The sequence below is a fragment of the Struthio camelus genome, chromosome 1 (assembly GCF_040807025.1).
Source record: "Struthio camelus isolate bStrCam1 chromosome 1, bStrCam1.hap1, whole genome shotgun sequence".
Taxonomy (NCBI): domain Eukaryota; kingdom Metazoa; phylum Chordata; class Aves; order Struthioniformes; family Struthionidae; genus Struthio; species Struthio camelus.
The window spans coordinates 5,235,883-5,250,148 of NC_090942.1; the positions used below are offsets into that span (position 1 = coordinate 5,235,883).

General features: G+C 43.0%; 1 protein-coding gene across 1 annotated transcript in view; it reads right to left on the reverse strand.

Annotated features, from left to right (window-relative positions):
* ITIH5 (inter-alpha-trypsin inhibitor heavy chain 5) overlaps positions 1 to 14,266 on the reverse strand; it is a 48,694-nt gene that overhangs the window by 2,772 nt on the left and 31,656 nt on the right. Inside the window, exons 8-13 of the mRNA XM_009677438.2 lie at positions 11,407 to 11,578; positions 8,521 to 8,830; positions 5,269 to 5,822; positions 4,841 to 4,891; positions 3,598 to 3,714; positions 1,178 to 1,555 (exon numbers count right to left, since the gene is read on the reverse strand). Of these exons, the coding sequence (XP_009675733.2) occupies positions 1,178 to 1,555; positions 3,598 to 3,714; positions 4,841 to 4,891; positions 5,269 to 5,822; positions 8,521 to 8,830; positions 11,407 to 11,578 (1,582 nt within the window). The remainder of the gene's footprint in view (positions 1 to 1,177; positions 1,556 to 3,597; positions 3,715 to 4,840; positions 4,892 to 5,268; positions 5,823 to 8,520; positions 8,831 to 11,406; positions 11,579 to 14,266) is intronic.

Below are 14,266 nucleotides of genomic sequence, written 5' to 3' on the forward strand. Positions count from 1 at the left end.
TTTGAAGATTCTTAGAGTATGGGGCTGTGAAGGGCTTCTCCACAATAGCAGGTGGAGTCTAGGTCCCTCAATTCTTTTATAAATCTCACATAGAGATGGAGATTACAATTAAACCCCTGTTTCTTTTCCACTTGCCAGGATGTATCGGTTGAGCTGAAGAGCTTTTTGAGCTTCTAATAGTCTCGTGTTCCCCTCTGTGAGTCAAGGTTACTAGAAGACAATAGTCCATACAAAGCTTATCAACAAGAATAAAGAAGATCTAGGCTTGAAGCTCCAAGTTCCCTTCTCTTGCCTTACTGAGGGCAAGCATTTCAAGGCCAAATTTACGTGTGATTTAGAGATTTTTACGTGTGAGGGCCCTGAATCCAAAACTGCACTCCTGAAGAGTCATGTTCTGCTTAAGCTCTGCTTCAGCCTTAGGGTTCTGCACGTGGACACGTCCAGAAGGACCAGCTTCTTTGTAGGACTGAGCTGTTCACACCTGATCAAGGTCAATAAACATCAGTACTTCTTGTTGTTTGAAAGGGCCCAACCTTCTAGATGTTCTCTGACCCTACCTAAAGCCTAGCTGATCTTGAAACATGGGGATGGCTCCTCTTTCACATCACACATTTGAAAAGAAAGGGGAGCAAGAACTAATGTTTCTTGATCCTGATCGGACTCAGATATGAATAGCTCAGTCCTGCAAAGAAGATAGTCGCTCTGGACTTGTGTATGCACAGAGCTCAAAGGCTGAAAGCCAAAGATCTCCAGCAGTGCAATAGCTCTGTGAGCAGAACTCTCTTTGGGGGTCTACATGGGATCTCTTGCAATACGTGTGCGCTCTCTCTCACTCTCTCTCTCTATTATTCAAGCTATTATTCAAGCTAGTATGTATATTCTAATGAGTACTGCATTAAAGAATCATAAAAAGAGTGGAAATGTCAAAACAGGCACAGTCACATGGCCAGGATAGTGGGAGACAGCTCATATGGAGAAAGGTGTTAGAAATAACTGGCAACAGAAAAGTTGTTTCTGAGAGTAAACAAAAGTCTTACCTGAAGCTTAATCCCTACCTTCCTTGTTCATCAGCCTCCTGTCTCTGTGCATTAAAACTCTTTAGAAGGATCATTTTCCCCAGCTATTTCCCCCTATGCTCTCTGGTATACTGCTGTGAACCTGAGAACCTGTTACATACCCAGTAGCCCGTGGGAGTCAGGAGAGAGGCCTTTACTGTTGGAGATGTAGAACCCCAGATGATCCCTCTGATAGGGGGCTGGGTTCTTGTAGTGGTGGATGAGAATAACAAAGCTGATTGTGTCTCGTATTGTCACAGTGATGTTGGAATTGGCAGAGATGGACACCTCAAGGTTGCTGCTCTGCACAGTGGCACTCCGGTCACAGGGCAGAACAAGTCTTTCCCCATCATCCAAGATGACTCTGGTGGGTGTGATCTCTAGGTAGGATCTTTCTGGCTTATTGCTGAGGATCGTGATAGTGCTGAAGTAAGTTCGATGCTTCTTGTGGCCGTTGGGTGGTGCAGGAGCTCCAATTAATTGCCCATTCACAGTTACACCTTACAGAGAAAACGAATCAGTACATGAAAGCTGGAACCAAAGAACAGGCCTGTTGTCTCAAAGAAGCAAGCCATGTATCTGAGATGCAGATGCAGTACCTGACACTTGACTTATTTCACCTTGCAGTGTTCCAAACAGTATGGCCAGTGTGTTGTAAATTGGTTGCCTTATACAGAGTAATTAAATTTACCCAAGTTCAGAAATACTGGTTCCTCACTACCTGATATCCCTCACTACCTGACTTCTGAGAGATCTAGCCTGCGAAGCCACAGAGTAGGTTTTACTATCTTGGCCAACATGTCAAAGATTGAACAGGACCTGTAGTGGGAATAGACCGACCTGCAACAGTCTGAGGTGAAGTGCTAAACCTCCTCAAGTGTCATTGAAAGAAATTCAGGTTCTTTTTGCACCATTGCAGAGGAGGACCCACAACCCTGCACTCCCACTGGCTTATTTGCAGCTTCCCCTGTGCTGCTCTTCCACTTTGCCTCAGTTTTGCCCCAGAAGAACCATTTTTGAGTAGTCTGAGGTGCAAATCCCACTGAATCCTAGATGTCTACAGCAAAACTCCCAATAATTTTGATGACTTTTGTGACTCTCTGGCCATAAAACAGTGGATCACTTGCTATAGGTCTCCAAACACCTACTAGACAGCAATAATAAGGGAGGAGACTTGTGGCTAGCCCAAGCTGGGGGCCGAGCTGTCAACACTGAGATGACATTATCTCTATAATGCCATCATCCCTGGGGGAATCGCTCGTTCCTGTCTTCATAGACTTAACCTGCCAGTTCTTCTAAGGAGTCTGTTCTCCGCTAGCTCATTCTGTATTTGAGCCACAGAATCAGTCAAGCAGTAATGCAAACACAGGCTATGAAGGCATTTTAAGGGAAACACTGCCCGGAGCTGGATTTGATTCACTAATGCAAGCATGAACATAGAAATACAGAGCCTAGACTAGTTGCCATACAGAACAGAGTTCTTATGACTTTTTTGTGGGGTTGTTTGTCTCATTTGTAAAAACAAGTCTGCATTGTCTCTGGTTTTGATGTCCCTGCCTCCCACCGTTTTCCTGCTCAGGACGTAATCCTCTTATTAGCTGCTTTACTTAGAATTCCCAATCGGATCAGACCAGAATTTGGGCCCCTAGAGATCAGACTGTCCCAGGCAAAGCAGGACCTGAATCGTGTGGGTTTTCTCAAGGCTGTCATGGCTCAGTAGCAAGTTTGGTAGCTTCAAATAGCCTCAGTATTTGATTAGCCTATCAGGCTACTTCACTCTGTCCTGAGGTGATCAGTAAGTAAATAACAGAGATTGAAGTTCCAGTAATGGAGGAATCTCTGTAAGCCCATGTTGTTGCATCTTTCACTGGCGTGCTGAAGCTTCTCCATTAAAGAAATGTGCTGCCTTTGCAACCGAAAGCTGAATCTCCTCTCTAATCTCTAGCATGGCTCACCCAAACCCTACATACTGAGCGTCCAAAATGCCTGTGGCTGTTTGTTCAGCTGTGCTACAACCAGCAGTCCGTACCAGGTCTAATCATCAGGAACTGAGCTCTCCAATTTAGCTGGATAGAAAGAAGATCAATGTGGTCCTCATGCACTCAAGTAGGTCTCTCAGCTGTTTTACATGTAATTGAAACTCCTTCATTTCTGGTCAATGAAGACTTGAACTAGGAAAAGCTTGGATACATACTAAGGCCAGTCCCCTCTGTGGTTAGTTCTAATCTGTTGACAATCGCTTCTGTAGACGAACCACGTATGTAATAACGGCCAGGCCTCCTCCTTGTTTAGGCTGGCTGTGAACTTAACCCATAGGCTGTGACATTGGGGGTAAGTGCAAGTAAAGAGAGTTTATCCCTCTATCTACTCCAGATAATATGGTGTGCATTCATATTGCATTGCCTGGCCTGAAAGGCACTTTTTTCAAATTTCCTACAGTTTTCTTGCCTATGGAGCAGCTTGGTGCTAAGTCTTATCATAACAGAGCTGGCCCTACACTTCAGTTTTCCTCCACAAGCAACTACTTTGCTGAACTGCTTACCAGATTCCTTATGATCAGAAACCAGTCGGAGAATGTCCCCTGGCTCTCCATCAATATTGAAGCAGACAGAGAACTTGCTGGAGGGAAAATCAATGACGAAGTGAGGGTCTCCATCCGCTAACATGGAAAGGAGACAAGTGTGAGAGACATACACAAAACTCTGGAGCCTAAGAATAAAACAAAAACTTATTTTCAAAGCAAATTTGGCCCTATTTTTCTTCTGAAACTTCCTAGTTTGTTGCTTTTAGGGGAGTTGGATAAGCTTGTCAGGAAACGCTGTATTTTGCTCTGGTTTTCACAAAGAGTGTTTTATTTTATTTGTTTTTCCTCATGGAAAATGTTAAGTTTTCAATGAAAAAAATCAAACCCCAAAGTATTCCAGGTAAAAACCAGAATAATTTTCTTCCTGAAATATCACTTCTTTGATTTATGGGAGTTGTCATGCAAATGTCTTATACTCCTGTTCTCCCTGCTTTGTTGCTGGACTACATCCCCCACAACACACAAAAGCGTATTCTCTAACCAAAGTCTGGTGCATAGCCACACCTCATACTGATTCTTCCTGGCCCTCAGTATCAGATTGGAACAGCCACAGACAGATTTTAAACAATCTCTTGACCTTAATTTTTCAACAATCCTTGACCAATCCTCTGGTATCAAGTACCAGATGGGTATCACAATGAGACAAACCAAAAATCTTCGTATGTAAGCTAAATTTGTCCTTATCCAGTGGAATTCAAGCCTAAAGTCTTGATCTGGGCTTATTCTTAAGAGTTTCATGTATGAAAAGGACATTAAGCAGAGCTGCAGAATGACCAGAAAAATAGTAAAGGACTGCAGAATTGTCATTATTGTTTTTTTCTTCAGCAACATTTTTATATTTCAGCAACATTACTTTGTAACATTCAAACAATTTTTGACCAGGTCTAGCACAGACAGGAAGCACTTCCTGCTGTCCTCTGACCTACAGAAGGGTCAAAGAAGAGGATCAGATGTTGTGGCTAATCCATCTTGCTGTGTTTTCTCATACTTTTACTCATTCCTGATTCTCTCTATATTTTGTTTTTTGTTTTCATTTTCCTCCCTACTCTGCAGTCTAGTAAATACATTTGAGCTGATTTACTGGGATATTTACACCACAGTGACACGCAATTCCATAAATGGAGTTCTATAGTTTTCATAAGTTTCCATAAATCAACTGTTATTATCTTGGATTATAAAAGGCATTAGAACAGGCACTGACCTGAAGTTTTGGAGATTTTAATTCTTTGTTTATCTTGCTGCCTGGGTATACCTAGAAGTGGGGAGGGAAAGCTGTTACAGATACTTACTAAGCAGCACAATGAGCTATAGAATGGTAATGTTCCCAAAATATTATTCGGAGACATTATGGGACATATTCCTGCAGCTACTTTAGACTTCATTTAGAACACAAAAATTCCTTCAACAGTAACTAAAGAGCACTGTGTGCTTCCAGGGGGGTGAGTTAAGTGCCTAAAAAGAGATGGTTCAAGCTCACCCAGCCCACAATTAGCAAAATCAGTAGGAAAATCCAAGCTTCCTGTTTCCCAGCCCCGTGGTTCAGTGGCTGGATTATCCCTGTTACCAAAGATGGGAGAGCACACATGTGAAAAGATTCTTACCCACACATTGTTATCGTTTTCCTCGTACCTGGTGGTGCCTTGTGTCCCTGTAAGCTCTGCAGCTTTTCGCCAATGCCTTCGGTAGAAGGGCTGATGTACTCCTCTTTAGGAGGTCCTGAATAGAGCCCAGCCTCTTTCATCTTCAGAAAGGTGAAGGGAGTAACAAAATTGTAAGTAAGGGCCATTGACTTGGCTTTCTCCATCAAATAGTCCTTCTCCTGATTGTCATCACTCTTCAGCCAGGAGTTAAGCAACTCCTTGATGGTGAGGTAACTCCATGCCCTCTCAATGTAATTCTGATCACCTTTGTCATCTTCTAGGCCAGGGACACCTCTGATGTCATTCCTGCTTGGCAGGTCGATAGCCACATCTGTTTTGAGGAGGATGTACTTCTTGGAGTTGCTAGCAGTCACCTCCACGTGGAGGCTATCTGAGGTGCGATTGATGAGTTTGCCAGCTATTACAATTTCAGAGCCATTGAAGTAGTTGGGGAAGAAGTTCTGGGTGACCTGCTCCACGTTGTCTTCAGGGTAATCAATCCGGATGTCAGAGAGAAGGGGTGTCCCTATCTCATCATAGAACCTGAAACAAGGACATGTTTCTCACTGTTAGTACTGTCATGCATAGCCAAGGATACAGTAGACTGCCTAATACGGATCCTAACACATTCAGGAGCAGTTAGGGCTACCAGGCTTTAAATTTAACTACCGTCTCCACTGCAATTGGGTCCTAAGAGACTGGGGAATCTCCAATCTTGGCGATTTCCAACATTTGACAAGATCTGGAAAAAAAACTCACCTAAATTTCAAGTTAGCTCTTCTCTGAGTAGGAGGCTGGATTACATGACCTCCAGAGGTCCCTTCTGATCGAAACTATTTTTAACTCATTTCAGTTCTCAGTGTTTCTTAGGCATCTAAATAGAGACTCTTAAGTATGTTCACAAGCATCTCAGCATGGTCTGGCAGTCCCCTAACTTCCACTAGGATTCAAGAGCTCTGCAAGGAGGTATCTGCGGCCACTTTGGTTTGCTTAAGAAAACCTGCGCATTAGAAGTAATTTTTAGCTCCTCGTGCTCACAGACAGCACTATAGTTATTTCAAAATGTAATTAAAAGAGATGTTGTTACCCACAGTTTTCTAATGGTATTATGCCTAGTATTCTAATGGCTAGAGTCAGAAACTCTAGACCAAGATGCTAGGCAAGCCAAAGCTGGGAAGTATCTGAACCCAAAACTTTTTTTATATTGCTAGAAAAAGACATAACCACTGCAGTTTAGGATGGTCTGGTGTGGGATAGAGAGGAATACAATTTTCTAGGGGACAAAGAAAATCAAGAAGGAATCTCACTATACCCCATAAATGAGGACATTTCCAAGGAATGCAGGAATCCTAGCCACCAAATACAGGAAACTTGGCAAAAGAGAATGCAGCGCTACCTTATTTATGATTCTCTGTTGTTAACGATTCTCTGAAGCAATGGCTTCTGTTGAACCAGTGTTTAATCCTGTAATGCTTTATTAACATGACCTTTCAAGAATGCCTCACACTGGACAGGCAGGAAAGCCTTTACAAGAGGTCAAGGCCTAAGTTTACAGTCCTGTATTTTCCCTGCAGCGATGCGTTTTTGATGGATCTTCCCAAGCATCCCTGAGAATGCCATGTTTCCCATTTAAACGTCAGCCTTCTCACTTCTTGGCAAGTCATGTGGGTCTTGTTCAGTAAATAAACAAAGAACTGGCTTCAGCCCTTTTTTTAACTTCAAGCTGCATTTATTTTTCACATCTGTTCGTACAGATTGTCTGAAAGATGGAGAATCGCACTTTCTATTTTATCCTCTCCCAAAAGAAACCCAAAGCCTGAATTGGCTGGCTTTCTCTGAGCGCTCAGCATCTTCAATGTAGAAACCTCAACACACTTTAAACCATCAGTGAATTAAAACTGAGAATACTCTGTGAAACAGCTGTTGGGGTGGAACAACCAATGGAGTGGGGGATCCAACCTGTCTTATAGTGCAATTTGAGAAAATATCTGGGTGAAAAAACAACCATTGACCTCAAGAATCATAAACAACATTGACACTCAGGCAATTTTTCTCACCCAGCAGTGATTTGAATTGGTATTTAATAAGTTATTATCCTTTTCTACATAAATTGGTCACCAGATCTCAAGTGGGTTTGCCACTGCTGAGCTTGATGAACGGTAAGCTGTTTAAACAAGTTCTTGCAGTGCTGGGTTGCTGTGGCCCAATCAGTCATTTTTTCAGCAAATTCTTCATTTGCCAGGGAATGCCACTTGCTACCAAAATACATATGCTGAGAAGCACACAGGTGGTGTAGCAGATAGATTTATAAAATGTGGTTTAATAGCAAGAAACTCATGCTGCAGTGTAACCAACATAGAAAGAAAAGCTCTGGTGGAAGGTGCATGGTCTCATTTCTCCAAATAAATTAGGCATTACCCAGGCAAAATGAGGTGTGACTCCCTTCGGGGTTTTGGAGGGTCAAAACACCACTGGTTTTTGGCTGAAAGCCAAGCATCCTTACTCGGAAGTACTAACACACTGGCTGATATTTTAGACAGAGCTGTGGTTTAAATTTTCTGCCATTCCTCTCTAGGATCTTCCCTTGGCCTACAGCTCCCATCATGCTCCCTGATCTTCCATACTGGAAAGGAACACAGTCTGTGGCCCTACTGAATCATGAGGAGTAAAGGACACTCTTGTTAAAAGTCTGGGTCATCAAGAAGAACGAAGTAATGAAGCAACTACGTTCCCATCCTAAGAATGACCCTGCTGTAATTTTCAAACTCAAAGGTTTTAGGCATGAAGCTATCTTTTTCAAAAAATTAAGAATTCATTTCCCACCCCCAGAAAACTTCTTCATTCTAAAGCCCTTCATGCCGCTTAAGTTGTCAATTTAAAGTGAGCGGTGCATCCTTTCTTTCCTTTGTCCACTTGAAGAGAGGCAGCACTCATGTCTCCCATCTGTGAAGGTTTACGTGCAGTGACTAGAATAATGGGAACAAAAGCCTCATTCTGAGGGGCTGGTAAGCTCTAGTACAGCTCAGGGTGTCTGCTAGGAAGGAGGGCATTTTGGGGTAGGCATCATTCCTGAAAGAAGCTATATATCCCAGTTCTTGGGTGCATCCTGCCTCTTTCAGCCAGAGTTGAGCCTCAGAGAAACTCCCAGCTCTCTCCATGTGTTCTTGGAGGATTTTCCTCCCCAAAAACCCATTCCCAGAGGACCTGATCCAGATCGAAGCACAGACAAAGCAGAACAAACCCTTTCAGTTGGCTGGCTGCATCCTCGTCCTCCTGGAAACGCCTTGTCATGCCACAGTTCTCCAGTGCCATCCTCTCCAGCAGCTTGTAGTCCACATCATTGCCAATGCCAATGGTGAAGAGGCAGAATTTATCACGGATGGCATCCTTGGTGTTGGTGAGGATTTTGGACGACTGCGTCTCCCCAACAGTGGGCCTCCCATCCGTGAGGAAGATGATCAGAGAGACGCTTCTGGCATCGATGTCGTTCTGAGCGATGTAATCGTTCAGCAGCTTTGCACCAGTCTGGACAGCACCGTTAATATTAGTCCCTGCGGAGGTACCAAAATGATTAGCTCATTTCCCCTTCTAAGGGTGGTACAAATAGCTCCCCTAAGCTCCTTTCAGTACAAAGGCAGCATCTCTATTCTTTAGGATGTTCCTTTTCTTTGGATGAGGTTGCACTAGCCCTTTAACTTAGTTCAGCTCTGGTACTCTGCACCAGTTTGGGGAAGATGTTTATATTCATATAAATTGATTTATGAATTGCATTTAATTATGTGAAATTGTTGTATTCTTGAATATGTTGATGTACAGTAATCAGCTATGACAAGCAAAGTCATGGCACCTAACACATCCTGCCTGAACAGAAAAAAAAAAAAAAAAGTTAGGCTTAATTATGAGGCTTTCCTAGAGGATATCTGAACTGGGAAAACAAGTTCTGCCCAGTTTGTCTGAAGGGTGCAGGATCTGGAGAAAAAGAAAAACCCTTCAAATTGGAAAACAAGTCATTGGGTTTGCTCTTCAAACCCCAGGGGCTAACGTAGGGCTGAGAAATGTTTTCAAAAAAAAAAAAAAAAAGGCTAATGAACAATGGAGCTGCCTGAGATGGGGGGAGAGGAAGAAAAGAGAAAATAGATGAATGGATGGACTTTAGAAGAATAGCCATGAGCATAAGAAAAGCATTTGACCTTACTGTGTGTTCAGAAAAAGAAAGCAGGAAAAAGAGTACAGGCATATCCCTGCTCTATGTATTTCTTGTGCTAGTCAAAGTATAGAGTGATTGGTTGTGGAACTTTTGCAAGATCAGTGAACCTGGGTTAAAAACTGCCCTCAGAAAAAAAGGGGGTGAAATGAGTTAAGAATCAAACACACTAGCCTCTTGGGTGTCCAGAAAGTGAGATCTAGGGAGGTTATCATCAAGAATGTGCTAGAAGGCCTGATTGAGGATCAGGGTGTACACCTACAATCCTAGTGCGCACAGCTCCAGTGACTGCAGCAAGACAAAGAACAGGAAAGGGCCTAAAACTTCTGAAAAGTCCCCAAAATCCAGATTGTGCTTTTGTAAAATGGGTCTGAACCCATTCATGGCTCATGAATCTAAATATCGGAATACTCTTACAGTTTCCATCCAGATCCAAAATTTCAGAAACAATTATTTTCCTAGAAACTAAAGAAAACTACCCTACGTGTCAGATATACGTCTGGGTTTGGAAAGACACAATCTCACAGAGCTACCAAGCACTGAAGACTGCCTTTTCTCACATGCACAAATATTTTGCAACAATATTTTGTTCCCACTTTCTCGGTGTGGGGGTATGTCATAGCAGGGTAAGCACAGCACATGCTTTGTGTGTGTGTGATCTGTGAGCCAATGCGCATTTACAGTCGCAGGAAGATACGCAAACAACATCTCCTTTATAAGGAACATGCAGAGAATTAGCCAAAACTAAACTACCCCTGGCTGCACTGGAGAATCACTGCATCTCCTTGTTGAACCTCAAAGTTAATCATTTCCTTTTGCTTTTGTTCTTTGTCACGTTTATTATAGGCAACCTCATCTGGTTCCTGCACAGCTCTCTTTTGGCACTTCTGCAGTAAAAAAGGTTTGTACCTCTGCACCTAGTCCTACCATTGGTAATTGTTTAGCTGGGCAGGTCCCCTGACCACTTCCTAAACCCTTTCTCTCGCAATACAAACAGTACAGCCAACCATCCTGTTTGCTGCATTTTTCCATTTCCTTTGCTAGGAGTGGTCTCTGTTCAAGGGAAGTTGTAGGGAAGCCCTGTCCAGCTTTCAGCCAGGTGTCATTGCTTGCACAGGGAAGGATTGGCATAGGTCATTTTGCAGCTCTCTTTGCTTACCTGGCGAGTACTTAGCCAGGATGGGCACAGCTGCCCAAATGTGTTTGATTATAAACCTTGCCATACTTTTTTAAACTGGTGTCCACAGCTTTATAGATCACTACTGAATCAAATTCAAAATCATGCCTGCACTCCGCCACTGTCCTGGGGTCTCCTCCTCTCCCCTCTCCACTCTCATTAATAAAGCACAAGTAAAAGGGACAAGAAATTCTTAAATGTTGTTCTGGCTGCTCCATAGTGCTAGTTAGAAGGTGAAGACAAGGAGGAGCCACTACTAGGTGAGGAACCAGCTTTTCAAGAGGGCAGCCACACAGCCCACAATGGCTAGTTCACCCTGGAGTTTAAAATCTAGACAAAGCCCTGGGCCTGCTTTTGGTTTTTCAGAAACCACACAAGTATAGTCCTGTGTGTCCTCCTCTAGAATACAGGGTTTTTTCCCTGTGTCCTCAAGGAATGGCTTTCAGAACTTTCCCACTCCAAATGTCCCACCAGATGAGTGGGAAAATGGGCACAGCTTTGCTTTAACAACTACACCAGGTTATATGGCTTGACTTGGGGGCACCTCCCTGCCACATAAGCTGATGCAGGCTGCATAGCCTTCTGCACATGATCTAGCGTAGGAATAGGGAAGGGGTCCTTGTCCCATGAGCCAAGTCCCAATGCTTTTCTATTGTTGCCAGCTACTAGACCACATCAAACAGCTACACATTAGGTATAGGTAATTGGATAGCAAAATTAATTCCATTCATATCCCTGGATCCTACCTCCAGTAGGTGACATGTTATGAATGTACTTTTTGGCATCTCTTATATTATTTGGAGTAACTGGCACCAGCCGGTCCTGTTGCCAGACTTTTATTCGGTTGGAAAAGCCAATGATATTGAAGTGGTCTTCAGGCCTTAGGTCCTGGAGAATTGTGAAGAGAGCTTCTTTGGTCTAGAAAGAGAAGAGAAAAGAGACCAATAGGTGCAACTCTCACTGCTTTAGCAGGCAAGAATTCAATTCTTAAGATATTTACTGATCTTAAAGATATTTCCACATTGACAGTTTGGCTCCTGAGGACAGGTGGGATGTCCTTTCCTGCCTCCAGGCCCGCTCACTGCTGTGCCAGGTACTGGGAAAATATATGACAAAAGAACAACCCTTGCCCAAAAGATCTTGCAAAGCTGGGAGAGACATACCTGGGTCTAAGTAAGCTTAAAAATCACACATTATTTTTAAAATAAAAGCTCCCAGTGACTGTGAGAACCATGCCCTGGACTGAGGGATACTGAATAATGTTGAGTAATATCAAAAAACCTCATAGAGTTCTTCTAAAATGCTCTCCACTTGTAGTAAGCTGGAAGTGACATATGGTTAAAAAGGTCACTTAAAAGTTGCAATAGCTCTAAACATGCATATTTGGATACTGATTGGTGTATAGGTACTCCAGTTAATGGTTCAGACAATTAACAAAGGTATAACCTAATGTACTGAAATGAATAAGATATGAAAACAAGTCTTGAAGCATTGCAGATTCTACCTGCTAGTCAGTTTGGCCTCAGACATATTGTTTATCCAGCAATAAGCCAATGTTTTATTTCTCTGCTGTTTATCAACCTAAGCAAATATAGGCAACCAGAGTGAGGAAAGCTGGCATCAAGTTGACTTCATAGATAGAGAGAGGTCAAGGTCCCTGGGTGATGGTAAAGATAGACCACGGAGAGTAAGCCAACAGAAAGAGTGCAGATGTGTCCTGTCCTCCCCAGTGTGATCAACTTTGATTTAACAGCCATGCAGCTGTGTTTGCATGGATCCAAACTTCAGCTAAAAAGACCAACAGAGAGAAGATGCCCAAAAGCAGCCCCTGTCTGTGCAAACCTACCCCATGTTTGGATGCAAAACACATAGGAGGAGCATGAAGCAGTATCTGTAAGCAGAGGTGAAAGTAAAGAAGCTATTGATGCTACAGAAGGAATAAGACAGTGGACATAGCCCAGAACACTCTAGCTTCTATATGGAATCTGATGTAATTGCAAACACATTACCCCCCACAGTGGAATCTCTAGTCCTCCCTACTGGTGACTGAAGTCCAAGGTCCATGCAAAGCCAAGGGGACTATTTCCGTTTGCTTCAAGAATTTTGGAGTCAGGTCCACACAACTGAAGGGTCATTCTCTCCTGGTTTCTGTCATCTGTACAAACCCTTTTCACTCTAGGGATCACAGGATTCATGCCTCCATTTGGTTAGGTGGAACTCTATTCCACATCTCACCAGGATCAGTTCCGCGGATGTTTCAGAGACAAGAGTATTAAAGCAGATGCTGGTGGAGGTGACTTTTTTTTAAAAGAGGAGAGAGGAACCCTACCAGCTCCATGTCATGATGTGCACCAAACAAACCTCCAAGAAGATGAATGTCTTCCCCAAATATAAAGGTTGCCTCCTCAGTCTAAGAGTCATTAAGGAACTTGCTAAGACAAATTAAATAGCCGTTATTCCAAGAAAAAAAAAACTGAAGTTTTTATGCTCTCCTATCTCCTCTCTTACAATAGCCTTTCCATGGTAAAACTGTATCAGATAATACATGGCATCACCCCTCAGAAGGACATGAAGACTCTCACAGTCCAATTTTATAGATGTGAAAACTGAGGCACAGAGCACCTGAGTAACAAGATCAAGGCCACAAATTGAGATCTTTCCAAAACTTAGAAAGTTTCCAGATCTCTGTCCACTAGGCCAAACTTTTTCTGCTGTGTAGCCAGAAGGGCAAAGCAGCAATCACACAGTGGAGAAAAGGACTCCTGGATTTATTCCAGGATAACAAGAGTGGTCCATGCAGTTTTCCCTCAAAACTCAGATACAAGTAAGGAGAAAGTGGAAACGGGGAAGCTTCTGCCCAGGGTGAGTGTGAACAGGCCTGCATGCCATGCTGAGGGAAATTGTGACAAGATGTTAGTGAGAAACAATGAGACCGTACATGCACAAACCTCCTAGCATAGGCAAGGGAGAAAAACAGAGAGAGCCCTAGAAGCTATAGTTTTGAGAGAAACTCCTCAAATCATATTATCCATATTACAGCTCTGATTATAATTAACATCACTTGACATTTTCCATTACAAAACCCTCTTTTCAGATGTTTGCAGTTCTGTCAAACTGCATTTTTCTCAGAGGGATTTGTTTGGCCCAAGCAGCTCTGTTGTTTCTGAGAATGAGGCAAGAGGAAAAATAATCATGCTTTGGCCTTCTCACTGAGAGCCTGCATCTCACCTCCAGTGTGCCCAGAAATTCCTTTTCACATTCTTGCCTGTGTTCAGCCAAAAGAAAAGGAAAAGAAAAGGAGAAACAATGCAGAACAGCAGTACATTTGTACGTACACAGCATCCAAGGTAAAATTGCTGAACAGGTCAGGAGGGAATTGAAGCAGACTTTCCCTGAAAATGCAATACTTCCCCACACCCTCAGACGGGGGCTGTCTAGGGGGCTAGGACTGTCTGCCTCTCTCCCTCTTTCATTCTCTCTTTCCATTTCCATCTCTCATTTGGTCACAGCTGAGTCGTTTCCATGGAGTTTGAGTCAAAGTTTTTCCCCAGAAAAAACATTCTGACATATTTTAATGCACACGCAAAGGCAACCCAGATTCTGGCA